This window comes from Falco punctatus (genome assembly GCF_963210335.1).
Source record: "Falco punctatus genome assembly, chromosome: 4".
NCBI classification, from domain to species: Eukaryota; Metazoa; Chordata; class Aves; order Falconiformes; family Falconidae; genus Falco; species Falco punctatus.
This window is the reverse complement of record NC_137583.1, coordinates 100121659-100149563: the sequence shown is the minus strand read 5'-3', so window position 1 is coordinate 100149563 and position 27905 is coordinate 100121659. Positions and strand designations below refer to the sequence as shown.

General features: G+C 38.9%; 1 protein-coding gene across 1 annotated transcript in view; it reads left to right on the top strand.

The window, feature by feature from the left end:
• COL6A6 (collagen type VI alpha 6 chain) overlaps positions 1–27905 on the top strand; it is a 109792-nt gene that overhangs the window by 58630 nt on the left and 23257 nt on the right. The window contains 18 exon segments of the mRNA XM_080383225.1: positions 245–307; positions 1147–1209; positions 1643–1705; positions 3242–3304; positions 3718–3768; positions 5749–5784; positions 5912–5974; positions 6291–6353; positions 8648–8683; positions 9562–9598; positions 10247–10767; positions 12726–12816; positions 13919–14590; positions 15787–15880; positions 16007–16021; positions 16146–16335; positions 18279–18311; positions 18315–27905. The exon segment at positions 18315–27905 is cut by the window's right edge and continues 23257 nt beyond it. Coding sequence (XP_080239351.1) covers positions 245–307; positions 1147–1209; positions 1643–1705; positions 3242–3304; positions 3718–3768; positions 5749–5784; positions 5912–5974; positions 6291–6353; positions 8648–8683; positions 9562–9598; positions 10247–10767; positions 12726–12816; positions 13919–14590; positions 15787–15880; positions 16007–16021; positions 16146–16335; positions 18279–18311; positions 18315–18449 — 2289 coding nt within the window. The 3' untranslated portion in view covers positions 18450–27905.

Sequence of the window (27905 nt, the reverse complement as noted above, 5' to 3'; positions counted from 1 at the left end):
TGCAAAGCAGATAGAACTGACCTCTTGTGCTGCAGCTTTTATAGTCATCGCACACCCTAAACAGCAAAAGACTCTTTTCAATTGAGTTTTCAACAGGAATTAGAAGGTGCATGAAAGCTGTTTGGGAGCACTGAAAAACATTCAACTGATACTCTGTAGATACAAAATTGTTACCTTGTGATGTACATATGATAGGTGCTAATTTGGTTTGGTTGTTCAGGGTTTTTTCTTTTTGTTCTGGCAGGGTGAGAAAGGAGATCTGGGAGAAATAGGTTACCCGGGAGACTCTGGTCTTCCAGGACCACAGGTAACTAAAAGAACTTCTCAATAGTCAGGGTGTTTGCTGTGTCAGTCTTGATCTTTTGTTTTTCTTTTGGAATGTTTTGTTTACTTCAAGTAATGAATGTTATGAATAACATTCTTTCTTGGGAATTCTCCTCTGTAACCCTGAGGAATTAAATGTGGCAATTTTCTCTTTTGGTTTAAGTGGGTGCATCTTGTAGTGAAATGAAAAAAAGGAAACAAAAAAAAGCAAAGTGAATAGCAGAAATGAGTAATTTAACCAACACCTCTCTAGCTTATGGGATATTACCAATCAGATATCTTCAAACTAAATTAATTGGAAATTGTTAGCAAGAAGTATGTAAAATTTATTGCATTCTTGAAGGTACTGTATTTCCAGGGTGCATTAAAATGATGAAAATTATATACTGATTGGCAAAACCAGTGAGGAAAGATTTGTGTTTTAAAAATTTGCTTGTTGGAGTAATTTTGAAGACAATTATAGTGATAGGCTGCTTACAGTACCTTCCGGTTTAAAGATGCTCTTAGATGCTCTAAACATACTCTTAACTTTAAGTTTTAAGATACAGGCATCTGGAGAAAGTGTGCCTAGTTGATAGTGGGTTGCTTATGGCTTCCTTGGTATCCTAGATGCTGCAGTGGCTCTCTGAATATGGCCCTCAGGCAGTGACTTTCTGAGCTGCTTCACACAGGCAAATCCTTACAACCAAACAGCCAGAAGTTTCACACATGCATTAAGGCTTGTGAAACAGGCATTTGGATTCTGGTTATTGCAGCAATCTAATCTTCACTGAAAGGCTATCAACATTGAACTGACTTTTTTCAATGGCTTTTTTACATCAGGGCCCAAGAGGACTAGAAGGGATCAAAGGACCTCCAGGACCACAAGGCGTGCCAGGACCTCTGGTTAGCTTTAAATAATATTTTTCTGCTGTATGCGTTAGGAATTTTCATTCTTGCTGTTGATATTATTCTTATAAAGAGTTTTTTTAAAACTTGAAGAAACTGAGGATTTTTCAGTATAGTATAGTATAAGGAGATATGTATATATATTTACAGTATAGTATAAGGAAACTGATTTGCAGCCCCGTATGATAAAATAACAGCCTTGAAAATAAGTTTAGATGGGTGACTAGGAGGGGATCTTAAGTGTTACCAAGGTTTTGTGTGATTGCACTGAAAAGCCTTAGCTCTAGATGCCACTCTCAGTTCTATAGTATCAGGACTAACAGCATGGCTTGCAGTATGTATAAATATAGCTGTACAGTGCTGTGGTTCAGGGCAAATGAGCTGTTGATTTCTTCATTGTGCACCTTTTAACTGATACTTATAATTACAGGCTAGTCTGGGTGCCCCAGGTTCACCTGGCTCTGTTGGGAAGTTAGGTGCAAGAGGACCAAAGGTAAGAATTTTTAAGTTACTAATTGCAGCAGTCTAACAGTATCTTTCATTCAAGAATCTGACTGAAGAAGCATGGACTAACACTTACGGAACATGTGAAGAATCTTAAGTTTTATAGTCAATTTTAGATTGCATAGGAAGGCAAGTGATGTGTTCAAGGTAATCTTACAGGTGTCAGAACTATACTTTTCAGTGTTGCCATGACCGCTGTTCTAATTGCTGTTGTGGTTGTGGTTCTCAGTGGGGCTTGGCTTCTCATAAAATGTAGTAGGGATAAAGCAGTGCTGGCCCTTGAGCTTGTCTTATGATTTCTAGAATCTGTCCAATATATTGAAAATGCATACCAGTTCATCATAGAATATCTCAAGTTGGAAGGGACCCATGAGAATCATCAATTCCAACTCCCTGCTTCTTGCAGGACTACCTAAAACTAAATAATTTGGCTAAGAGCATTGTTCAGACACTCCTTGAACTCTGACAGGCTCAGTGCCATGACCACTTCCCTGGGGACCCTGCTCCAGTGACAGACCACCCTTTCAGTGAAGAACCTTTTCCTAATGTCCAACTTCCCAGCTCAATGAAGCATAGCTGCTTATTTTAACCTTTTTGTTCTAAAGATTCCTAACAAGTTCAAGCAACCTTGACTGTTACAATGTCTTATACAGGAATTAATATGTTGAGAACTGAATGAACGTGGAGTTAAACAGAAAGGCTTATAGCAATAGGTGGCCCACTTTATGGTTCACTTACAATCAATGTTATCCCTTACTTGATGTGTGTCGATACGGGAGAATTACTTTAATAAACATAACTCATTTTAGGTGTTGTTGCATCTTTCAATCTAAAAGGCATAAGTAATACCAGCTAGCTAAGCCTTTCAGTCTCTTTGAAAGGGTTACTACCTTCAGTATATGACATCCAGTGACAGAGAGGTATCAGGAGGTCAGAGCACTACTATGAAGAGTCTCTGTGTGAAAACATACAGTGAAACAAGTGGCAAAAATTGGGAAGAGTCACAGGAATTTAATCCATCATTCCTTTTTCTCAGTCTGGTTTTGTGGTGGGGTTCTTATTAGAAGAAAGTTCATTAAGAACGTGAAAACCAAAAAAAAGAAACTGAAGAAAAGAAAACATGTAAGAGGTCTGAACAGCCTGCCTGAGAAATATCGTCTGCTATCAACAGATGCTTCAGGCTGGTAGAATTCCAGGCTATGTCCTGCTACCATTAATATAAATTTTTCCAGAAAACACTCTTTTCACTGATAATTCTGTATAACAATGGGAGTTTTACTGAACAAAGGCCTTTGGGGTTTAGCTGTATGAATGCCTAGCATATTCTGATTTGCCAAGTACTTTCCAGTTCCGCTGCAAGGAGCCTTCCATGAAACATGGTCTGTAATGGAATGCTTTCAACCAGCATTAAGTAGTCTATAAAACGTATAAGCACACTTCAGTCTAGCAGACAAGTTTACACTTCAGAAAGAAGAATTCTCCTCAATAAGCCAAACTACTACCTTTTATGTTTCAATTATAACAGGGTGAACCTGGTGACCCTGGAGAGAAGGGCCCAGTGGGACCAGCTGGACTGAGAGGCATGCCTGTGAGTCTGTCTGCCCTAGCTCAGGGCCCCTGTGGTTTAATATGCATCCAGCTGAATCAGTATAGTTCATTCCCTTCTATTTTCTCTATTTCACATTTGGTGTTCAGTTTCCTTATGGACACCAGATTACTTAGGGCTAGAGAGATTATCTTTCCCTCGCTTTCTTTCAGAATATGCTAGAGGTAGGGCACGCAGTGGAAAGGAACTGTGGCCTTAATTCTTGCTTTTTCTCTACAGATTTTTCCACCGTTTTCTACTGGTTTTAGACTGTGTTGTGATAGCTTGCCCTACTTCACCAGTCTTAACAGGCTGAGCGCCTCATTGTAATGTGATGTCTTTATTCTGAAATGGAATTGGATGTAGATCTAAATCCTCTACTAAAAACTAACTTGTGGTATATTCAACCTATGCAGGGCAAGGATGGCAGAGATGCCTATGGTTCTGAAGGAAGCAAAGGAGCAAAGGTGAGTGCTTAGAGTCAGGGTGTCTCCGTCTCCGTTCTGCAGCATCAAATAAAACATGACCATCCATATCAATTCAAAAGAAATGCAAGACATGGCCACAGTGCATTTCTGAGGTTCAGGAAGAGGCTCAGGCTTCCCATAACCATTCTTGTGATAAATTCTTCAATAGGATATTCTTTTGAGAACCACTCTGTCTTATTCTTTCCCTTTATGTGTGTATGTGTTTATATGGATATGGAGGATTGTATTTCTTGGAGTACACAGTGCTTTCTCCCCCAGTTCAGTCTGCTTGACTAGCCACTTTTGCTGCAAGTATTGTTGGGCCAGCCTTTATTTTTTCTTTCAGAGGACTACCAAGGTGAGGGTGATACTCTCCAAACATCCTCATTGTTTTAATGTGAAATATTCTTCCTTGTGCTCCTATAGCCAGCAGTAAGATCTGAGGATTCACATCTGGATTGTTACATATTTAGGAATTCTTATCATTCCCTTCACAGCCCTGCAAAAAATAGTAGTGAAATGCCTACTTCTCTAAAACACACAAGAATCCAGCTAAAATAAAATAAAATAAAAAGTATGCAGAAAGGATATGGTCACAATCATGGCACCTATGGGTCAGTCTATGAGCAGAGTGGTCAGGATGTTGGAAACGGCTGCAGTCCGCCCTTCAAAGAGTTTGTGTATTGTTACAGTACTAATTCTTTCCAATTGCTTGTGAAACAGAAGTGGTCCAATGGATCTCACTGGAGGCCAATCTGTTTCACTCTCACTTTTTGTGGGAGAAGCAGAATGCTGCAGAAAAGATATGAAAGGCTTCCCAGGAGCCTCTCCAACTGATGTACTCCCTTTTCTAAAATAGCTTTTTATTAAAATGGCTTTTGATGTTTCTTACTATCTAATCTCTTTCTTACCTTCTTAGCCCCAACACTTTCCTTTGATGGAGAGTTTCACAGGTTACACATACGTTATATGCAAGACTAGTTGTTTTAATCTCTTGGAATCTCCCATTTGTTCATTTTAGGGAAAATCCTCTTTGTTACAAGAAATGAGGAAAAAAGTTTCTGCTAAATCTTCTTGTCATTATTCGTTGTGTTAAAGGATTGACTTAAAACCCTTCTTATACAATGACGTGTCTGCCCGAGGTTTGTCAGGACTTGAATTAAAAAATTAATAAAACCAAACCAAAAAAAAACAGTTCACCCCAGAATAGTGGTCCGGGAAGAGTTGGTTTCCCCTGACAGCTAAGAGAACAGTCTTTAATATAGGTTTTACTTAAGGCTGCTATTAGTTATGAAGGTTCACAGTCATGTTACACTTTCTTAGGTGTAATGTGGGGCCTATGTGCATGTAATTTTCTGGAAATTGTATGATAAAGTCATATGATGTTTGGCAAGCATGTCCAGTTTCATGGAGGGAACTTCTAAAACAAGGACATAAGTAGTGTGAATTCTGATAGTTGTCAAGGAAAGATGCACTTCAATTCTGATTGGTCTTTGTGAGAGTTTCCATATTTCTTGTATGTGAGCAAAGAACACACCAAAACCTGAAGTAACTGAAAACAGTTGATGAAGTGACTTCTAATACACCAACAAAATATTATGGTATCACTGTTCAGTATGGAGGGTACAGCATTTTGAAACTGCGTTCAAACACTGAGTTCTGAATGTTACGATTGCTGAACATGAATTCCACTATATGTCATTAGAAAACAAATAAGTTTTTGTAAAACACTTATTTGGGAAATGGAATACTCTTGAAATTTCAGAAGTTGTTGGAAATTTATAAAATGCTCTTCCTTTAGATGAACAAGGTGTTAATCTATAATGGTGTCATTTGAGACCATAGTAGTAGCCACTGTTACTTGAATGGGATGGAATGCTGAGAATAATTTTGAAATTGTTTTTGCTTTAAAGACATCAAACACTTAGCAGATCACAAAGTTCTAGATTCTTATGAAGCCTTTGCTCTTTGTTTTGGCAGGGAGAATCTGGATTCATAGGATATCCTGGTCTGGAGGTATGATTAAATGGGCATGTTTGCTTTCTTTATGTCTTGTTTTACATCATTCTTGTTTGGAAGTGGTTATATGTCTTTCGGTCTCTCTTCTCCTTTCTTGAAAGTTAAGGATTTCATTATTTTCCAGGGAGAAGATGGAGACCCAGGCATTCCAGGAGCTGAAGGACCCAAAGGAGTTAGGGGTAGAAGAGTAAGAATTAGAAATCTATTAACTCTATGAAGAATTCTAGAAGTAAAGCCCTTATATCTTAAGTGTTTCCTCACCAAATTTTTTTTAAATTGTCTCCCACTCCGATCTTTTATTGCCATATCCTGGGCAAGTGGTCTTGAGAGAATGCAGGTCTAAATCTTTAGAGATGTTAGTTGTTAATAATTCTTAGAGGTAGTAGTATATCTTTATGTGAATGCAGGGTCCAACTCACAATAGTATTAGAGTTTTTTCTCTGCTGAAATTCTGCACCTGTGTGTGCAATTATAAAGAATAAAACTTGTGTTTCTCTTTTTAGGGTAATGCTGGCACACCAGGTTCCCTGGGAGATCCAGGGGACCAGGGGCCATCAGGAGCTATGGTAATATATCTTTATTTTAAAAAAAAGACTCTTAGATTGCTTTTAAACTTGCTGTTAGGTTAATGGAATATTTAATAATGTTTAATGTAGTAAACTATGCTTAATCAGCCTGGCAGTTGTATAGAGTTATGTCTTGCCTGTGGATGTATGTGCACAAGAGCATCTGCAGTTGGAAATGGAACTGCAACGATACAATGCAGGGCAGAATTTCTTCCGCAGTATTTGGTGTTGTCTGTAGGCTGGGTAAATATCTAATTAAAGAAGAAGAGAGTGCTAAAATGTAGAACTGGATTGTTCTGCTGAAAGCTAATTTATTACTTCATTTAAAAAAACAGCCATTTAAAAGCAGACTTGAAATTACAGGCACATACTTAAAGCTTAAATTGACTGTAAGCTGTTAATCCTTATATATAAATAGATGTTTTGATGTACTTTTCTAGTGTCTGTGATCTGCATTTTATACAACAAAAATTTTTATTCTCTATCTAAGCAGGGGAAAGGATTGTGGATTTCAGTAGGATTTAGGACTAGCATTGTAGTTAGGAAGATGTCTCTATCTTTATCTTGCAGCAGTGCTGCAAATTAGCTCAGTAGTGAACAGAAACAATCTCTACTGTTGTTTTCTTGTTAAATTTTCTTAAGCTTGCTCTTTTAGTTTAAATGTGGAATGTTATTGATAACAGTATCTTTACCTGTATAACATGGCCCATGGCATACATGCAAATTAGAAAACAATATGGGGTTTTTTTGGGGGGGTGGGTGGGGTGGGGTGGGGTGTTTTTTTTTTTGTCAGTAAGCTGTGCTGGTCAATGAATGTACCTGGCCCACTTTATTGTATGGTGCTGGGCACAAGAATAGCCAAGAGTGCCAACTGGAATGCATTGCCTTGCCTGCTGCTCGGCTCTCACATACATTGCAGATAGACAGCCCTTGTGTGCTGATGAGCCAGATAGATGTTGGCCTTGCCAATCCATGGTCCAGGAAGTCTTCAGAGAGATTTCAAGCTCAAGATCCTCCTCTTCACTTAGAGAAGTGAGAGTGGATCTTGGGGGGTCTGGGCTTGGTGGGATTGCTGTAGTAGCACTGCATCAGTGAAATGGGGAAGTGGGAACTCTGTGGGGAGTGGAAGAGATAAGCATGCAGGAAGAGGTACAGGTAGTAGGCAGGGCTAGCCAAAACAGGCCTGTTCTATCCATCCTTCCTAATCTGATGGCATGATTATCCATATGGGTCAAGTCTGCACAGCTCAGTCACCACCATTAAGCTGCTGCAAGTGCCATTCGTTGGGCCTTAGGCAATTCACAGTTAACTGTTGCTGAATAGTACCAAAGAAGAACTGGGACCTGCTGGGAAACATAAGAAGATACAGGCATGGAATAGCTGTGATGGTGCTAGCAGCAAGACAGCAAAGGGGATGAGGAAGGTAGCTCAGGCAGGAAATAGAGGAATGGAAAGTTAACTGGAGGGGGAAGGAAGAAATCTGGAGTTGAGTGTAATTTGGGGACATAAGGAAGTGTATGATACTGGTAAATTGTAGTGTTATGATAGAGAGAGGCTAAGGTAAAGATTGTGGGATGTGGAGTTCAGATTTTTATGGTGCGTCTCACTGCAGATCCTGTAAGGGAAAAATTTCAGTAGTGTTGCTACACATCTGAATTGCACACATGATGAAAACTCTCAAGCTTCATTGAAGAAAAGTTCTTTTCCCTGTATTTTATTGCTGTTATGAAGGTTAAACAATACTTTTAATAAAGGTGCTTGGAATCCTGGCATTTGCCCACAGCTCCCAAGAAGGGTGCAGAGTAGCCAAAGCTAGTGGCCAAAGCCAAAGCTATTACTGGTCGAGCAGTCGTAATATATGTATGGTCTGCAGGACCTCTTGAGTTAGAACTGTGGAGATTGTACCCTGCAAGAGGAGAGGACAAGCCTGTTACACACCAGATGTTGAAAATGATGTAAGGTGCAGATAACTGAACCACAGCACAGAAATTGCTGTTTAGAAAAGAAATCTCATTCTGGATTATACTGGTCCTAAGGGGCAACAAGTATTGAACGTTTATAAAGACGTTAAGGAAAATGGACTGAGAAATAGCTTTGAAAAGTAGTCTGCAACTCTGGAATAGGTTCACAGGAATCCATGCTGGTAACTGATGTCTCCTCAAATTTCAAATTCACAAATGGTTGTCAGGGAGACACCTGCATCTGTATGCCTGCATTTTCTTTGGGCTACAGAGTAATAGATGGAAATATGGTATCAAGGTCTGATTTTCTGGACATGTGTTGGTTTGTTTCAGGGTGCCAAGGGACCAATGGGCACCATTTTAATGCAGGTAAGTAATCACCTTAGAGCTAACCGCCTACTGCATGAAATTAACTGTTTTAGTCTTCCATTTATGAGCACTGACTGCAATGAGCACAATTAGCTGTTATAAAACAGGTAATCAGCTGTTCAAATACTTGTCACAGTGCAGTGAGTTCTTCAGTTCTGCAAATAAAGAAGGAATGAGAAACAGTTATTCATATGGATTAACACCAAGTCCAAACTTTTACAAACTGTGGGACTGTTAATATTCCTTTATCTGTTTCTTCATTCACACCAGTTTACACACCAGCTCAGGTTTATGGTTACTTTCCATCCACTTGTAAAGGAAGGCATTTCCTCAGCAGCAGCTATTTTCACTGGGAATAGCAGGGCAGGATTTCTTCAGAATCCCAATCCCATGTAAAATGAACACTGCTGAGTAAAGGCTCCATCTAACCCTTGCATGGATACCTACCTGCAGGCAATGCTATTGCAGATGTGTTCTGTGTCCAGATGGGGTCCTCTCCTCCTTCATGGACCTCTGTCTTCCTGTGTGAGTTGCTGTTGAAATGCCTGTTCTCCTATGAAAGTGCTTTTGCCTGTCTCCTGGATCAGATGATTACACAAAATAAAAGAATAAACAAATGGTTGCTTAATAAATGCTACATAAAGCATGATTAAATGCCAACAGAGCATGTCTAAAAAAACCCTGTAGTTTCTACACCAGCGGTAGAGCCCCTGTAGCACTGAAATAGAGAGAAACTGGAATGTCTGATTCTGGATTTACCGTAGTGAGAGTCAGCTCAGAAGCTGGGATATGACCTTCAGCTCAAAGCAATAGTAAGATTGCCAGTCTGGGATAGTCTGGGATTTGCCATTAACTGATTTTTTGTTTTGCTCCTGCAGCCTTGTGAACTTGTGAATTTTACACGAAAAAACTGCCGTAAGTAGGGAGCCGCATGGTTTTTTACCTCTGATTCCACCTATTCACTCTTCTTAAATAGAATATTCTCTGTTGGAAACCGTATAGAGAGGCAGTTTGTATCTGGGTTCAGTTTGATGATGATTGGTAGTTAACTGTGAGGAGTTTCCAGCAGGTGTATGAAACAGACTTAGGCTTTTTGCTCATTTTCCCTATCTTAATTACAAAACCTGTAACAAATGTCTCTTTGCCTCATTTAAGATTAAAGTAATTCTTTGGCATTGTGCCAATCCCCTTTGGGGAAATTTTCTGAGAGAAGACAGTATTTGTATTTTACTTGTCCTCCACGTTTGGTGTGTTCATTCTCTCTCAGACTTGTGTGCTCAGCAGAACCCGGAACAATTTCTTTTAATTCTCATCCAGTAAAATGGCACTATTTTTGAGGCATCTCTCACTGACATATGCTGTCAGTTGTTTGAGCTTTGGATCAGGCTTTTGCATGAAAGCAAGTGAATATGTTGGTATTTAAATGAATATGAGTACAAAGTAATTAATTTGCTCTCCATCTCTTCATTCCAGCTTGCTCATCAGGTAAGCCCATCTGGCCTCTGCATGTCTGGTCTTTTGCAGACTTGAAGAAAAAACTAACAGTGTTTGAGTTGTGGAAAGGTGCTCACACAAATTTTTTATTTCAATACACAGACACATGTCCAGTTTATCCAACTGAAGTGGTGTTTGCCTTCGATATGTCTGAAGATGTTACACCAGCTGCATTTGAAAGAATGAGGAACATTGTTATGTTATTGCTGAAAACCATTAAGATTAGTGAAAGCAATTGCCCAACAGGTGCTCGTGTCTCCATAGTTTCTTTCAATACAAATATGCACTACCTCATCCGATTCTCAGAATTCCAAAAAAGCCACTTGCTGCTACAAGCAGTCCAGAGAATACCGCTAGAAAGATCGACTGGAAAACGTAATATTGGGGCAGCCATGAGATTTGTTGCAAGAAATGTCTTCAAACGTGTTCGTCAGGGCATACTCACAAGGAAAGTTGCCCTCTTTTTTGCCCATGGTCCATCGCAGGATGATGTTGCCATCAGCACAGCTGTACTTGAGTTGAGTGCCTTGGATATCACTCCAGTGGTTATTGCCTTCAGTGAAGTGCCAAATGTCAGACATGCCTTCTCAGTAAGTAGATAGACTATGGAAAATTGAGTCAGTCATCTGCTTGCTTGGTATCTACTAGTATTTGAGTAAAGCATTCTCTCACGCCAGTAAGTTCTACAGGAACTCTCCAATCCCTTATTAGAAAGTGGTATATTAAAGCTTACTGTTTTAACAGAGAAACAGTGATTCACTTGACCATAATGATCACCATCTGACCTCTTTCTGCACATCAGTTATTTATGACTTGTGCTTTTAGGCCAAATCACAGAATTTCAATAACATTGTGTTAATTTAATTTGGTTACCTATGTCATTTCTTTTCTGTGTTGTGACATGTACTAACCATTTCATTAACAAACTGGCCCTCGTTTCTAGAAAAAAAAGTAGTAGAAGGCTTCAAGTGCACCATTTTTTTTTTCAAAAGAAAATTAAATTCAGCAAAGCCCCTTTTGATAGCTGTATTGCCATTAGTACAGGAGAAAATTAACAACTTTTCTCTTAGAATATGACTTAATATAAAAAGATAGTAAACAGAAATAAGCAATCCATTTTAGCAGGTACCAAAGGAAAACAATACTACGTTTCTTTAAGGCTTCATAATGTGGATTCCATGGTCTCTTGCTTTTCAATTCATTTTTATATCATCTGTGCTCAGTTTTAACTTCTTTTGAAATAAAATACCATCTAGCTGCTGTTTCTTCAAAACTATCCTTGTAGAAGGAAACTATGTTTTACATACACATGACAGAAAGTGCAAAATGTGGCATCTAAGTTCTGATCTAGTAGCATCAAATCAGCCCTTTAATCTTTGTATTTATTATCATGCAGCCTCATATCTATTAGTCAATTCACATGTTTGGCTGGCTGAATGTTAATTTAGCAGAATGAAAAATTTCTGCTGGCATTTGAGAAGGAAGTTTAGAGTTTATTTACTGGGTTGCTCTACAGGATAAACAGGAGCAAGCAGCAGTATTCTGTTTACTTAGTATAAGCAGATTATGAATCTGAATGCATATGATGACATCTGGTATTTACAAAGGTGCCAACTTTCCATAAATCAGTTCCCAGAGTAGAAAAATTTTTAAAGGCTGCTTAGCAGGGGGAAAGGCAAAAAATTCACTGTCCAGCTCTCTTTTATGGTTACACTGATGGGAAGGCAACCGGCCTCACCACCACCATCCAAGAAAATGCAACCTCCCTTTTTTTTTTTTCAGATGGACTTCTGCCCTTGCAGTTGAGATGCTGTTTGATCTTCATGATCCTACCAGCCTGTAGCCACAGAAACTTACTGGCTTTGGTTAGTTTGTTTTAGGAGTCTCAGTCTGGAGACTGAAACAGTCATTGCCAATTCTAACTCCTTTGAAGAGATCTATCTGTAACATCATTTATAGACATTAATCAGATGTTAATTGTGTTGTGTATAACACACACAAAGCTTAATTTTAATGCAAAGAAGTAATTATTTCTTTCCTCAGCATTTTAGCTTATCCTTATATATGGTTCATTTCCTGCAATATTATGGTATTTTTACAGCCATTTTTATTTATCTTAGTCCACAAGGAAATGTTTTTTCCCTTGAATCACATTTGGATGTTGTTGGGTCAGTCAAATTGTAGGATGTTGTTGGAGCTTCTTCAGGGTTCCTCAGACATTTCTGTAGTCAAATCTGCTGGGGAAGATTGTCTTTCTTCAGCTGATCATGGTCAACACATGGGTTGTCCCAATGCTAGAATTTTCTGAGGACAGCATTTTCTCTTCCAAGAAAACATCTTCACTGTGGAGAACTTATTTTTGTCCCAGAAAGAGTTGAGATAGGAGATCCTGCCCTTTTCTCTGTAGCTTACTACTCAGAAAAGAAAAAAAGTGATAGCCCTTAACTGGCACACACACACACAAAAAAATGTATATATGTATATAACAAAAAATAGTATCTTTTACCTATCTTTTTAATGTTACTTTTTTGTCTGCTTTAAAACATAGGTTGATGATACTAGAAGATTTCAATTATTTGTTTGGGAAAGACAACAGGATGAAAGTTTGGAGAGCATCACATACTGTACTCTTTGCTTTGGTAAGATATTTTACAAATTCCAGCTGTTGTATTGATCTTTTTACCCTTTCAGTAAGAAATCCTATCGATTTTATTTTGTAGTGTGGTGTTGGGGAATTTTTGTGGTACGCCTTAAACACATTTGTGCTTAAATATATTAAAAAAAAGTTAACAAACAATGCATTGGTCAGAGTCCTACTGCCATAAGTGTTTCTACAAAGAGTCAACAGAAATGCATTAAGAGCTGATTCCTTACATACATGTGCACCAGCACGGATTGCATGAGTGGCAGCGTGCGATGACTCAGCCTAGCTCTGTGGCCCAAAGGTGGCCCCCCCAAGGGCTCACATTCTAAAATGGCTACAAGACAGTGCTGTGGCTGTTTCTTGTCATCACCAAGAGAAACCACTCCCTTAGAGGGAGTTCTTCTGTCTCTGGCATTCTTGCTTCCAGTCAGTTTAACCCCACCTGCAATTGGACCTTCTCGCCCTCCATGCCAGATCATTCCTTGGTTACAGATTACCACTGCTGAGAAGTTCACAGTTTGAATTTCCTCTTCAGTGGATAGTAAGAATTAGATTCTTAAAACCACAAAAGCTGTTTAATTAGTTGCTGTATCAGCCACGTGAAATGAGTTATTGTTTGGCATTTCCTTTTTAACAGAAATGCACTTAAGAGAGCTTTATGATTCTCAGCAACCAGGGTTGTTTACTGTAAATTCTACATTGTGAGGAGAGGAGAAGATACTAGTTGATAATATTTCAGAATGCTGAACAGTGGTCTGAGATCAAAAATAGAATTTTTTCCAGGGTCTTTTACAGTGTTTAGATTTTGATAAAAGAAAATTTCTCAAGGGAACTCTTATCTGTTAAGTTTTACCTTGTGAACATTTTTTACTTTCATGCATGAATAATTTCCTATGTTATCTCAAAACCTTGCTCAGCAAGACTCATCTGTTGTTCCTTACTAGAACAACAAGATTTCAAGTTGCCAAACTGATTTTATTTTTCAAAATCAAAATTTAAGTAAAATAGATTAATAGGATGGTGCAAAATAATTTAAAAAAGTATTGCTTTTGTTGTATTGTGAAATAGTTTGCTGCCTATTGACTCTTCCTCTCTAGATAAATGTAAACCAAGCACCAACTGTGAGGTACCCTTTTCTCCCCCTGTTCTAATGGACATGGATATCACTTACATCATGGACAGCTCTCGCAGCATCAGCAGTGAAGAGTTTCAGAGAGCCAAAGACTTTGTGAGCAACATGCTAGATCAATTTGTTGTTTCCTCGCAGCCAAATGAATCGTATGGAGGCATCAGAGTGGCATTGGTGCAGCAGGCTCCCAGGGGCTTCCTGCCTGACAGAAACCAGACCCCTGTGGCCTTGGAGTTTGATCTAGTCACATACAGCAATAAAGATTTGATGAAGAAGCATATTCAAGAGTCTGTTCACCAACTGGAAGGGCCATCAGCCATTGCTTCTGCCCTACAGTGGACAGTTGAAAATGTATTCTTTAAAGCCCCCAGACAAAGAAAACACAGGGTCATATTCACAATAGTGGGAAGCAAAACAAGCGCATGGGACAGAGAGAAGCTGAGAGAGATTTCACTTGGAGCCAAGTGCCAAGGATTCACCTTGTTCACTCTTGCCCTTGGCACTGATGTGAGCGATGATCAGCTGATGGAGCTGTCAAGCTCCCCCACAGACCAGCACTTACTGACATTGGGCAGGGTTTCAACGCCTCAAATGGTATACGCTCAGAGGTTTAGCCGGGCATTTCTGAATCTTCTACAACGTAAGTAGCACATGATGGCATTTACTGAAGTTATGGAAAGAAAGAGAAATGCTGTATAGAAAAAGGTAGTCAGTGTATATGCACTATCATTCAGTTTCTAGTCATAATTTAGCTAGCCAGTTTTTCATCTTTAGTTTGCCGCAGATGCTGGACACTGATTGAAGTGCAAGTAATGACAGAACAGCATTATATTCTAATGGTGCCTTAGGCCAAAGTCTTAAGTAGTTTTTTCCCCGTAAGTTTGTATTTAATGTGTGGCTTTGATGAGGCCACTTTCACTAAAGAAAGCCCATTCTTCAGCTAAGAGAACACAGTTATATTCCTGATTTAGGCCTACATTTCTCCTCTGATGATTGTCAGATCCAGATCTACTAAGCTGTTTATGTCTGTTTGGGCTTTGGGGCAGATACAGGTTTAAACATTTAGCAGATTTGTCATTAACTTCTCTTTACTGCAGTTATTCCTCCTCTGTAGAATAAAGAACTTTCCTTTTCAAGATACATTTATGCAGATTAGCAGGTCTTAGATGCTTTGAAATACAAACAAGAGAATATCAAGAAAGAAATCATTGATTTTAAATTCTCATCAGAAGCATTTACTTAGAGATGTCAAATTCTCTATAGAAGGATAAATAATGTGTTACAGAGCAAGACAAAAGTATAAAAGGTTGGTTCAGGAGTCATTCTCATCTAGCTTATCTCTAATATATTTTCATTTTCCTGGACATAGTGCCAGTCACTCTAGATATGGTTTGCTACCTATTGAGAGATGCAAACTCCAGTTCACAACAATAAAATCATTTGTTTTTATTAATTTATTTTTTTATATTTATTTTATTATTTATATTTATATTTATATTTATATTTATATTTTTATTTATTTATTTTATTATTTATTTTATTATTTATATTTATATTTATTTTATTAATTTATTTTTTATATTTATTTAATATTTATATAATATAATATATATAATATATTATATTATATAATATTTATATAATATATTTATTATAATATATTTTTATATTTAATTATATATATAATATATATAATATATAATAAATATAATATATTTATATAATATATTTTATATTTAATATTAATTTTATTAATTTATCATGTGTTTGTTATTAAACACACTGGGGTTTGGAGGACTTTCAAATTCACCTGTGGTATCTGTGCTTCCCCCACAGAAGAAACGAACAGTTATCCTTCACCTGAACTTCAAGAAGAGTGTGAAGACTTAGATCAGGGAGACACACAACAGCAAGTGTCTATGATTGAAAGGTTTGGAATTGCCAGTTGAGCTTTTCTAGTGTGTATCTCTGAACATAAGTTTTCTCCCTTTGGGTTAGTAGTTCAAAGTAGCTTTAACAGAAACAGTATAAAGATCAATTTTTTTTTTTTTTACAGGGTTCAGAAGGAATGAGCCAGTTGCATTTTTCAAGGCCATACTGGTGCTTAAATACTTCAGGTTTTTTCCCCTCTCCTTGGAAAGGATACCTTTCCCTGGAACTGATGAAACTGGTTACAGTCATGGTTTAGACTAAAGCATTGAAAGAGCTGAAAGTAGACTCCTGGAGAATATTAAAGAGATCATCACAGAACCTGTATATACAATGCCAGAAATCAGATATGATTATGAGGAGAATGAGTATTTTGCAGAGGAAGATGCTGGAGAAGAAAAGCCACAGGAATATGAAGAAGCGCACGAGAAGAACAAGGCAAACTTAGAGGCAACAGTAGAAACTAGAGCTGCCTGTAGTGACTAGGGTATGATTTTAAAATATGAAAATCTTTTTTAATCCAGTAAAAAGACTCTAAAATGTGAAGGGCTCTGCTGAATATTTACACAGTATGAAGCATTTCCATTAATTACATTTTCCGAAGTGTTTTGTCACCATATGTTTGTATTCAGTCCAAATCTATACAGTAAGAATTTGTAATTAAAGGCTGAACTGCAGGTGTCATTATGACTTTAGCTTTGATTTGTAACTTTTTGTAATAATAAAATATAAAGTTCTAATCACCTTTACTAAAACAGCTGATCGTATTAAATCCCCAAGTTGCACTATAATTACTGGGTTACTCCTGCTGCTAACTTAGCTTGATGTGGAGGAACTAAATATATCTCTGCTACAGTCTGTTTCTGTAGGAAAATAGGATCTCTTAGCAGAGGTATCCTATCAAAATAGATATTCTTCATGGTTTTTACTTTGCTTCCTAATTATGCATTTTTCTTTGCAGACTTGCCATTTGATACAATAGGTATGGGAAACTGATTGTGAGATAATTTATCACCAACGTTCTTTCAACACTGTTGAATGTTTTTATTGTTTAGACTATAACTGGGGAGAATTTCTGCGAAAAAAATGTGATGTTGTCTGCATGCGGTAGGTCATGTCTACAGCTGCCATCCCTTTGTTTTTCATCTATCTGCACTCAAAAATGATTCTAGGAATGTCTGTTAGCCCCATCCCTGATGAGAAAGGAACAATGCTTTTGAAAAACGGTTTTAATGTTGGATTTTTAATTAGGAGCAAATATACCTCTGGGAATGCCATACATCCACAGTGCATGACAGACATGCTCAGCACAGATGGAATTGGTTCCATTGCGTAACTGCATGTGTACAATCTTGAATCAGTGCTCCCATTGAACAGTTCGTGAACTCTGTGGTCACACAGAGAATTGAGTAGGATGAAGATAGGTTAGTGTTTATACTTCACAAATAAAGGATTTCCTGTAAGGAAGTAGTCAGGGTCATTGCACTGATGTGAGCAGTGACCTAAGCTGCTTATGGGAGACATATGAACTGCTATTCCCAATCTTGACTTGTAATTAGTAACCTAGCAACCTTCCAAAAACATGTAGCACAGTTCCTGAACTTGCCTTTTGAGAGATGTGCTATATATTGATCTATGGCTTGAGATTATTGTTTTTCAGTTGATTAGGAGGAGAAGGTTATGTCCTTTCAAATCTTTAGGTTGCATAGCATTATCAGTATTTTGCTTTAGTTTTCAGTGCTTCCCCTTGGATGTCATACAGATACCAAAGTCTAGAGCTGCTCTTCTGGATTCATTTCAGTAACTCGGAATTTACTTTGGAAAAAGCTGATTAGATCTGTACTTACTGGATACCAGATTGCTACAAAGTATGCTACTCTCACTTACTTTGGGGCTAATTTATGCAATTTAGATCTATATTATTCCAGGATTTGGCTAAGAGACTGTAATGGATAATTTAACCATCTATGTATGTTCATCTATGAAATTTTACTAATGGATACCAGTATAACAAGTTGGAATCAAGAAGAGGGACATTCTGAAAAGCTTTATTTACCTTGTCCCTATAGACCAGTTATAATCATTTAACAATAATTTTAGTAAGAAATCCATGTTGGAAGACTAAAGACCTTTTAGCATTCCTCCTGCTTATGCCACTGAAAATCTAATTGTTTTAGACATTTTCTGATTAAATCAATCATAAGAAGAGGGGCTTCAGACCACTCTAGCACTGTGGGTTTGTGGATGAATACTCTATGAATCTTTGTAAGACCCTGAACACTGACTACCTCTGTCATCTGCCAGTTTGCAAAGAACGTTACTTTTCCCTGAAATTAACAATGCTGAGAAGGATGTTTCTTCCTTTCATTAAATCTGTGTCTTATTTCCCTTTTCCATAGGCATGTGACCTTGTTCAAGATAGTGGAGAATGTTAGAATTATGTCCTGGAGTGGTACGATGACAAAGAGCGGAAAATGTGTGGTCAGTTCTGGTACGGGGGCTACGGAGGCAGTAAAAACAGATTTGAAATACAAGAAGAATGTGGATTCTTGTGTATAGAGTCTTCCTAGTGCAGATACTCTCAAATTACTTTAATTCTTCAGTTATACTACCAGGGTGATGGGAAAAAGGAATTGAAAGAGAAAGGTTTACGTAGCCACTCGGCTCCTCCATTTCAGTTGAAAGAAATACTTGATTGTGAAGTTACTATCTAGTAACTTAATAGTAAAAATAAAACCAAAAGTATTTATCAATTGATCTGATATAACATATTGAGTGCTGAGAAACTTCTTTTAGTCAACATTGTGTTGTTTAGAAGGGATAAAAGTATTGAAACTTGATTTTCTTCCATAAACATCAAAATGTGCTCTTTCAAAATGTACTGAATAAATAAAACAACACATCAGAGATTTTAATGAAATAACATTGGATGCAAGACACTAGTGTCAAGCCCTTTTGATACATTTAGTTGCATTTATCCTGCTTATAGAAAATACCACAAAGCATTTAACTCTCAAATGTCATAAACTTACTAGAATTTACTTCACTTTGATTTAGAGGATTTTCTACCATAGAGTCATTCTTGGCTTCTTAATTCTTTTCTGAACAATCCAACGTGTGAATAAAAACAACCATTCTCAAATATTTTACTTCTGCTATTAGCTGTTAAAACAAATAGAAGTGTATTCTCATAGTGTGGCATCTCATACGTAAATAAGCATTGGTCCATTTCTCTTGTTACCAAAGGTTAGACAACTGTATTCATTTTCAAACGTTAGATTTTTGTGGTTGCTTTTGAGGGAAAGAAAAAATCCCGAGGATACATTCTGATTAAAGATAATAAATGCAGTGCCCTGCAGAAGGGTGGAACTTAGCTGAGCATTCACATTCTGCTGACTTACCCAAACTCTACTGTTGCCCATTTTATATCTGTAGAAGTCATGGTGCATCTAACTTTGCCACCTCGGGCCACTATTTGTAGAGATGGCTGTACTCACCTCGAATTTTCTTCCCTGTATTTGTCTACAAAAGGACAGAGAAAATATCTCTAATAAGTTTTCATGGAGTGCTGGCCAGGAGATCCTCAACAAACTTTTAAGGAACATATATGAACTTGGTTTTCCAGAGTCTGTTGCTTTTGGCTCACCCAGAGGGAATCTACTGTGAACAGTGACTGAACAGACCGGACTCGTGGTGATGCTCTGCCAGCCTCAGGGCTACAATAATGCTGAGCAACTCAATGCTAAAGGTGACAGAGCCACCGTTAGCTCAGCTGAGGAAGGGTCAGAATGTCTCATGGGTTACTGCTACTGACCCAAACTCTGAGTTGGGGACAGGTGAGTTTATGAAGCCGTTAGTCTTTCACCTTTGGATTTTCTTGCAAGTGACAGAATGGGACTGCCATGGAGTGGGAAATACTCCACTCTCTTCTGATCTTTTTCTACACTTGTGACTGGGAAATCATACTTAAGGAGGGCACTTGCTGTCTGTTTGGTGGCTAGAGCTGGTCTATTCATTTTGTGAAGCAATAAATTGAACCTGGGTTTGATTTTTACTGCAATATGTATGATGTTTTTAAATCTGAGTTTTCAATATCTAGATTTGTAAAATGCTGTTGTCTGTCTAATAGCTGTTTCTCCACAGATGCTGCCAGTTGGCAGTAGTTTCCTCTTTCAAAATCAATGGCTCCCTTCCCTTAAGACTGGTGTACGTGAGAAGGGAGTTTGCCTTTTTTGGAGGACTAGGTGATTTTTTACATGAGACTTGCAGAAATCTTGTCTGTAAAACAGAGCAGCTTGGCAGTTTGATATCCTATTTTCTTTTTGACAAAGTTTGATACCCTATTTTCATTTTGTTCAGATAAGTAAACAATTCTTTTGCTTAGAAGATAAAAGTAAAAAATCAAACATTTCTGGTCTCGTAGCAGAAGCAATTTTGTTATCTTGGATTCTCTTTGGCCCAGAGGATATGGAGTCCCCTGATGAATCTCAGCTGCCTGCAAATCCATCTCTTCCTTTCAGTTGGCTCTTGTTATCTGGGGCTAGTCTTGCTGCTGGCTTAAAATCCTTGTTTTTCAATGAGGGAAGACTCCCAGTGTATGGAATCCTCTCTCCTTGATAAGTAGAAATGTATATGTCTGTGTGGACTGACTGGCTTTCTACACACACATCTTCCACCTCATTACTTCAGACAGGCTAGCTGATGATCCTCTTTCTGGAACAATGCAGGATAAGACCAACCAGCTGTCCCCACCTTGAAGAATGATTCTCAAAGCCTCCTTACCTGTTTTCCCTTCTGCTTTCATCCCTAGCATAAATCTACTGGGCTCTTTTCCAGAGGGAGGAATATGCAAGCTACCATAGGATGCATAGGGATTTGTTGTCTTAACGCCTCTCTCATCCTTCTAGTTGTGTCAAATGCTCCAGTGAGCAGCATTTTCAGGAATTATTTTGGTTGGGTTTTTTTTGTTTGGGTTTGTTTTTTTGTTTTTTTTTTTTTTTTCTCCAGACATATGGAATAATATAGGAATTTAGATCAGTTTCACGAGGTAACATATGAAAAGAACTGTTTTGTGGGCAACTAACCAGACTTCTCTGACTGCTGTGTTTTAATGAGTTGTGAAACATCAGCATTCAGCAGATGGTAGAATATTTTTGTGAAATGTTTAATTCTAATACCAGTGAAAAATTCAAGTCTTGCTGCTTCTAGGCACTTAACAGGCTTTTCTGAGGAATCTAGGTGCTGAATTTCATACGTTGTCTGGGTTGATACTGTACTTTTGGTGCTGTGGGTGCTTAAACTTCAGAACATTGCTGTAGGTAATGGAGTACCTAGAACCCTTTTTTGAACCCTTAGCATTCTTTTGAATGGCTATGGTGTAAACGGATGGTGTGATTGTTCAAAGATCTCTAGTGTATGGTGTGGCCCGTAGTGATCTATTTGGGTCAGGACATGCCCTCCCTCCCACTCTGTTCCCCAGGTGCCTTTACAAAGCCTGTGCTACCATATGTCTTCTCCTGCAGCTGGCTGCAATTTCAAAGCAATTTAAACCCCATAGCTCAAGACCTTTGTGCCAGTGCTAATAAACCCTGTGTTTTAAAGACAAATTAATTAATGTAGGAATAGCTGTTCATTAAGAGTAGAAACTGGGGTATGGCTGTCTGCCATGAGACAACATTCTGTCCTCTAATGAAAGCAGTCTTCTGAAGATGTGCCCACTGCTCAGCTGAGTGAATTAACAGCCTCCCCCTGCTCAGTCTTAAATTCCCCCCAAACTATAAAAGAAATGTGACCCTCTTAGTAGTAACAAGGAAGTGGCTTTTCTATGGGTGTTGTCAGAGGCTGTATTTAGAGAGTCAAGCGACACACTTATAAATCTGTTTAGGGAGCAATTTAGTTTTGCCACAGTAAACTGTGTGTGATGTTTATGCTGGTGAGGGCCTTAAGTTAAGATGATTTGCGGTTTAAAAAGTAAAAGACGGTAATCTACTAAACTTAATACTGCTACTGCCATATGTTAGTCCAAATGCATATATTTCAAGTTTTGTGATCCAGTGTAGCTGAATTCTGAGGCCCAATCCTCTGAAAAGGAAGGTGATCAACAGACAACAGATGTCCCTGGGACCAAAACGCTGCCTGTGAGCTCTGCTGAATGAAAGTGAGTATATTTAATGCCCTTGGTTATTTTTTGTTATAAGGGTTACAATGATGTGAAAATGCCCATAAGCTAGTACTAATTTGTAAAAGGTTTCAGATTGCATTTTATATTAATTAGATCCAGTGATACATATCATAATTAATTTAATTGGGCCAGATTGTGTTAGGAAAAAGATCTGAAGCATGTTTGAGGGAAAAGATCCAGCTTTCTGGTTCTGTGTTATTTTCTAGCTCCCATTGTAGAATTTGTCTGTATATCTGACAGGTAAATTGGCCAGCTTTTCTAATGAGAAAGGAGACTGGCTCATCTAAAATATGTAAGGGGTAAATTTTACATTTTGTAACAAGGCTGGCATATGTCCTGGCTATAATTTGAACCCTGTGTGAATGGAATGCAAGTCTTACATTCACCCTCGAGACGTTAGGTGAATGCCATTGCATCTTGGCAAGGTGCAATGCACGTGTAGAATTCAAATGGGATTGTCAGTTATCAACACATAAGAAGTCAGTGTTGCTCTTTTCACTGACGCATAGAGCCTTGGCATTTGCACAGTTACTGCTGGTAGTGGCCTGGTGCTGTTTCCTAGCATGTGACAGGCCTTGAAGAATCACAGATCCTGGAGACCAAGGGGATAATCTGGAGCAAGAAGGAACTACCTTTGGTAGAAAAGGATCAGTTTAGGGAATGCTTAAGCAAAATGGACATATGTAAGTCCATGGGCCCTGATGGGATGCACCCATGAGGCAGCTGAAAGATTTAATTGCGCGGCCACTCTTTATAATCTTTGATCAATCATGGCGATTCAGAGAAGTGCCCAAAGACTGGAGGAAAGTTGATGTCACTCCTGTCTTCAAGGGCAAGAAGGAGGACCCAGGGAACTACAAGCCAGTCAGCCTCACATCAATCCCTGGGAAGATCATGGAGCAGCTAATCCTGGAAACCATTCCAGGCATTCTCTTTTGTAGAGAAGAAAATTATCAGGAGTAATCACCACAGATTAACTAAGGGGGAAATAATGCTTGGCCAACTCAACAAACTTCTACAAATAAATGACTGGCCTGATAGAAAAGGAGAGAGCAGTGGATATTGTCTACCTGGGTTTCAGTAAGGCCTTTGTGACACTGTCTCCTGTAAGATACTCATAGACAAGCTGTTGATGTGTGGGCTGGATGAGCAGCGAGATGGATTGAAGACTGGCTGAATGGCCAGGCCCAGAGGATGGTAATCAGTGGTGTAAAGTCAAGTTGTAGGCCAGTAACTAACAGTGTACAACAGGGGACAATGCTGGATACAGTCCAATTTAACATCTTCGTTAATGATCTGGATGATGAGGTAGAGTGTACTCTCAGCAAGTCTGCAGGTGACACAAAAGTGGAAGAAGTGGCTGATATGCCGGAGGGCAGGGGGTCATGCTGCCATCCAGAGAGACCTGGACAGGTTGGAGAAATGGGCTGACAGGAACCTCATGAAATTCAAAGCGAAGAAATATGACTTCAAGTACTCCTTTCTCATTTTTCATTTCATTCAGTGTTAGATCAACAAAGGGAAGTGCAAAGTCCTGCACCTGGGGAGTAACAACCCCCTGAGCCAATATATGTTGGAGGCCACCCAGCCAGAGAGCAGCTTTGCAGAAAAAAAACTGGGGGTCCTGGTAGACACAGAGTTGAATGTGAGCCAGCAACATGCCCTTATTGCAAAGGTTAATTGTATCCTGACCTGCATTAGTTGAAGTATTGCCAGTAGATAGAGGAGGATGATCTTTCCCCTCTACTCAGACTGGTGAGGCCACGCCTGCATTACTGTGTCCATTTCTGGGCTCTTCAGTACAAGACCAACATGGACATACCCGAGAGAGAACAGCAAAAAGCCACAAGGATGATGAAGGGACTGGAGCACCTCACATATAAGGAAAGGTTGAGAGAGCTGAACTGTTTAGCCTAGAGAAGGGAAGGCTCAGGACTGGATCTTATCAATATATAAAAATACCTCAAGGGAAGGTGCAAAGAAGATGGAGCCAAACTCTTTTCAGAGGTGTTCAGTGGCAGGAAAAGAGGCAGTAGGCACCAGCTGGAACACAGGAGGTTCCCTCTGAATAACAGGAAACACTTTTTTACTGTGAGGGTGATGTGAGTACTGGCACAGGCTGCCCAGAGAGGTTGTGGAGTCTCCCTCCCTGCAGATATTAAAAAGTCACCTGGACATGAACCTGGGCAACTGGTGGGTTGGACCAGACGACCTCTGAAGGTCCCTTTCAGCCTCACCCATGCTGTGATGCTGTGGTTCTCTGTGTAGCTACTGCTTCTGTGGGAACTCTGCTAACTGCCAAAATATACAGCAATTTCTCTTTTGTTGACACAGGGTGAGACTATTTGTCATGAGAGTAAACCAGCTATTGTGATTAGAAATTTTTGCACAAATTTTACAGCATGTGACAGTCACGAAGCCTATTTCTCTTTACCACAGGGGCTTTCTGTTTTTCCTTCTTATGTCTTGTTTTCCCATGTGTCTGAAAGGGACAAAGGATGTGTAGGGTTTCCTTTTAAAAAAATCACTAAGCTTTTTCAGCAGAAATTCTCAAATGACTATAAACATAGTGAAACTATGGACTCTGCTGTATTGGACAGACATCGCACAGAGAGAAAGTTAATGTCACCAAAATGATCGCTGCAAAGGTAGGAAAGCATAAACTGAGAGTTTCCTAAACAATATTAAATCATACTCCCTCTTGCATGTTAACTGCAGATTTTTCTTTAATAACTTTCTAATTTTTCCCATGGGAACTCTGTGACATGCAGAAACAGGGTGTATGGGTGGTAAAATTGGTGCTGACAAGCAGTTCTGAACCTGCCCATTTCCAAATGGTGGATTTTACAGCTTTGTTGTGTGTTTTATTCCGTTTTTTGAAAATTTTGTTTCCATTTCCCTAACAGCTGGTATTAAAAGGCCTGTGAAGAACTAGTTAGCTGGAGCAGAACTCATGTGCTGGGTTTTGACATATGAAATACTTCAAAATGTGAAATATTGTGTAATATGAACTGAATCCAGGCCCTTGATACTTGTAACTGAAAGAATGCACAGGAAAGACATTGCTTTCAAGAATTCAAAATCTGAAAGAAATTGAATACTTGAAAGCATTTTCTTTACTAGGAGTAATGTAAAGAATTAGTTTCCTTAATAAGAAATGCAAGTTCTCAGCATTTCCTCAAAATGAAGTTGCAGGCTGATCTTGAGGAGTCATGGATGTGGCAGCCTCTGTTAAAGTCAGCAAGATTTTCAGGTGTGGGGCAAGTCAACATTTGTCTGGAACCCAGGTAGTTAAATGTTGTAACAGTAAAAACTACGTAGACTGGCTTCTAGGTATAGAAGATGTCTAAGCTTTTCTATTTCTGTTTCTGGAGTACTGCTGAGTGAGCACTATGTCACTTCATTGCCTCAACATTGTGTTGTATCTGGAGACTTAGGTAAAATTTGTTAATGCTGTGGTTTCGGGTGGCCTCTGCAGATACTACAGATAGTGTCCAGTTACTTCCTGGCCAACAGGAGACAGAAAATTATGCATTTCCATACATGAAAGACTTTATTAGCAAATTGATATATGGTCTGCCACTGGAATCTAACCAATACCATCTTGCACTTGTTCAGTACAAATGATTGTTTTCATGAAGAGTTTGAACTGGACACATGAAATAAAGCAGCATATTTTGATGCATGTCTAAGAAATGCAAGCTTTGCAAGCTGGGTTGCTAAAAACTGGCAATGCCCTCCGTTACATTTATGAGAGGTACTTTGAAGGACCAGTAAACAGAGCAGATAGAAATTAGTTTTAGTTGTGTCGTCTTTGCCTTCTGAAGATGATGTGGAAGAGTTAGCAAAATGTTACAAGACAGCGGAGTAAAAGTGAAAACCCTTGGGATACATGAAGCTGTAATACAACTGAGCTTGATGGCTACAGGGTCCTTCTCTTATTTTCCTAAGGAATGGCACCTCCCTATGTTTTCTAAAAATGTATCCAATATGATTGCAGATTTTCAAATGTTTTTTCAAGCCCAGCATTATTTTGTAGATGCAGACTATCATCAGAAGACTTTATACATTGTCTCCAGTGCACCAGTACAAAATCGTGATGTTTTCCCAGTGTGTTCACATGACATTGCAGTGACTGTAGTATGTCTCATACATAGACTTTCTACTAACCCTTTCTATATGTAAATCTCCCCATTGTTTTGTTGAAGAAAAATGTTTTACAGCTTTTAAGTAGTTGGTACTACCAAATAAATCCTTGATCTGTTTTCCCTAAATGGAACTCCTTCTAATGTTGACAGTGATCATATGCATTGACTAAGCGCTGACTTGTTTATTTAACATCTCGGATTTTGTTAGAGCAATAGCAGGAGCAAGAGATTTTGCAAAGAGAAGAGGGGGAAGAAGTAATTGTTTAGAAATATGTGGAATTTCTGTAAGATATCTGCTTATGAGTTATACAGTCTCCTCCTCCTATCTGCACTATTTTAAATGTATCTCTGCCAAGGATATGGGAACTTATCACTGGTAAAATATACGGTAACAAAGGCCTGAAAGGTCTTTGGTCAGAAATACCATTGAAAAGGAATGAGTACCACTGTCAGCATCAAACCTGCAAGGCAGCGACAAAGAGCTGATCTGACTCCAATGTGCAAACCAGGTAAATCTTGCAGTTTTAAGAAATGTTATGATACCCACTGAATCCCATGGACTCTGGGAACTCCTCCTTCCCAATCACTGAAACCCAGTCAAATACACGAAGACCTAGGAGGTCTCTCTGTCCCAGTTCAATGAATGCTGCTGCTTCTGCTCCTGTTTGCAGGTTTGGTCAGTAGTGAGGTTCAGCCTGTATTCCAGAGAGATATACCCACATGCAGAGGATAGCAGTGCAGTCAGACACACAGACTACCACAGACAGAATGCTTCAGTGGCATCCACAAATTGCACTGCCAGAACTCACGTGAAACATATTTACAAATAATATAGTTCTGTTTTTCCTCTCTGGAGGAGGTACATATGTCCTAACTGTTTAGATTCATAAACACAACCATATTCATAGAACCCTCAGATATCAGCACAGCTTCTAAATCCAAGATTCATGCCTGGACTGTTGGCAAGGGAACTGAGTACTCTTATTTCCTTCTTCAGAAAATAGTTGTGCAGGAAGCTCAGCTACCCCCAGGGAAAATCAACAGCTGCACTTGCACTGAGAGAGAATTGAAGATAGGTTTTGTTATCTGGATGAGAGACCTGAGAAAATGGTCTGATAGAAGTCCCTTGCTGCCTTCAGGGAGGGTTGCAAGACTGAGTGAACTTTTTTTTTCCTGCGATACAACAGTACTGATGCTTGACTCTTGTGCGGTGCTTTCTAGCAAGAGTATGCTCTCACAAGTGGTCCGTGTAATTATCCTCACTGCAACAAAGCAAGAAATTGAGGCACAGAACAAGAAAGTAACTTGCCTAATATCAAAGAGCAGGCTAGAAGCAGAGCCAGGAATCTGCCAACTCTCAGCACAGCCTTGTGCTCTTAACAAGGACCTGCAGGAGTCTTTCTGAGAAGAGCTCTAACAGTATTTGCCAGTTCTTAGTGCTGTCAGCCAGGCCCATCCAGAGGTGTGTAACTGGTTGTTTTTGTTGGTCAATGCTACTTACTGAAAGACTTTGACAGAGAATGTTGCTGTGGGGAAGTCCCACACAACAGGTTTTGACAGTCTTAAAAGTTTGGCATGCAAAAATAGACAGAAGAAGAAACAAGAAATTGCAATGATGCTGAGGAAATTAAATTTTCCACGTACAGGGTGAGAGAGGGCAAAAAGCTTATCAGAAGACATAGGCAACCCAGTAAGTT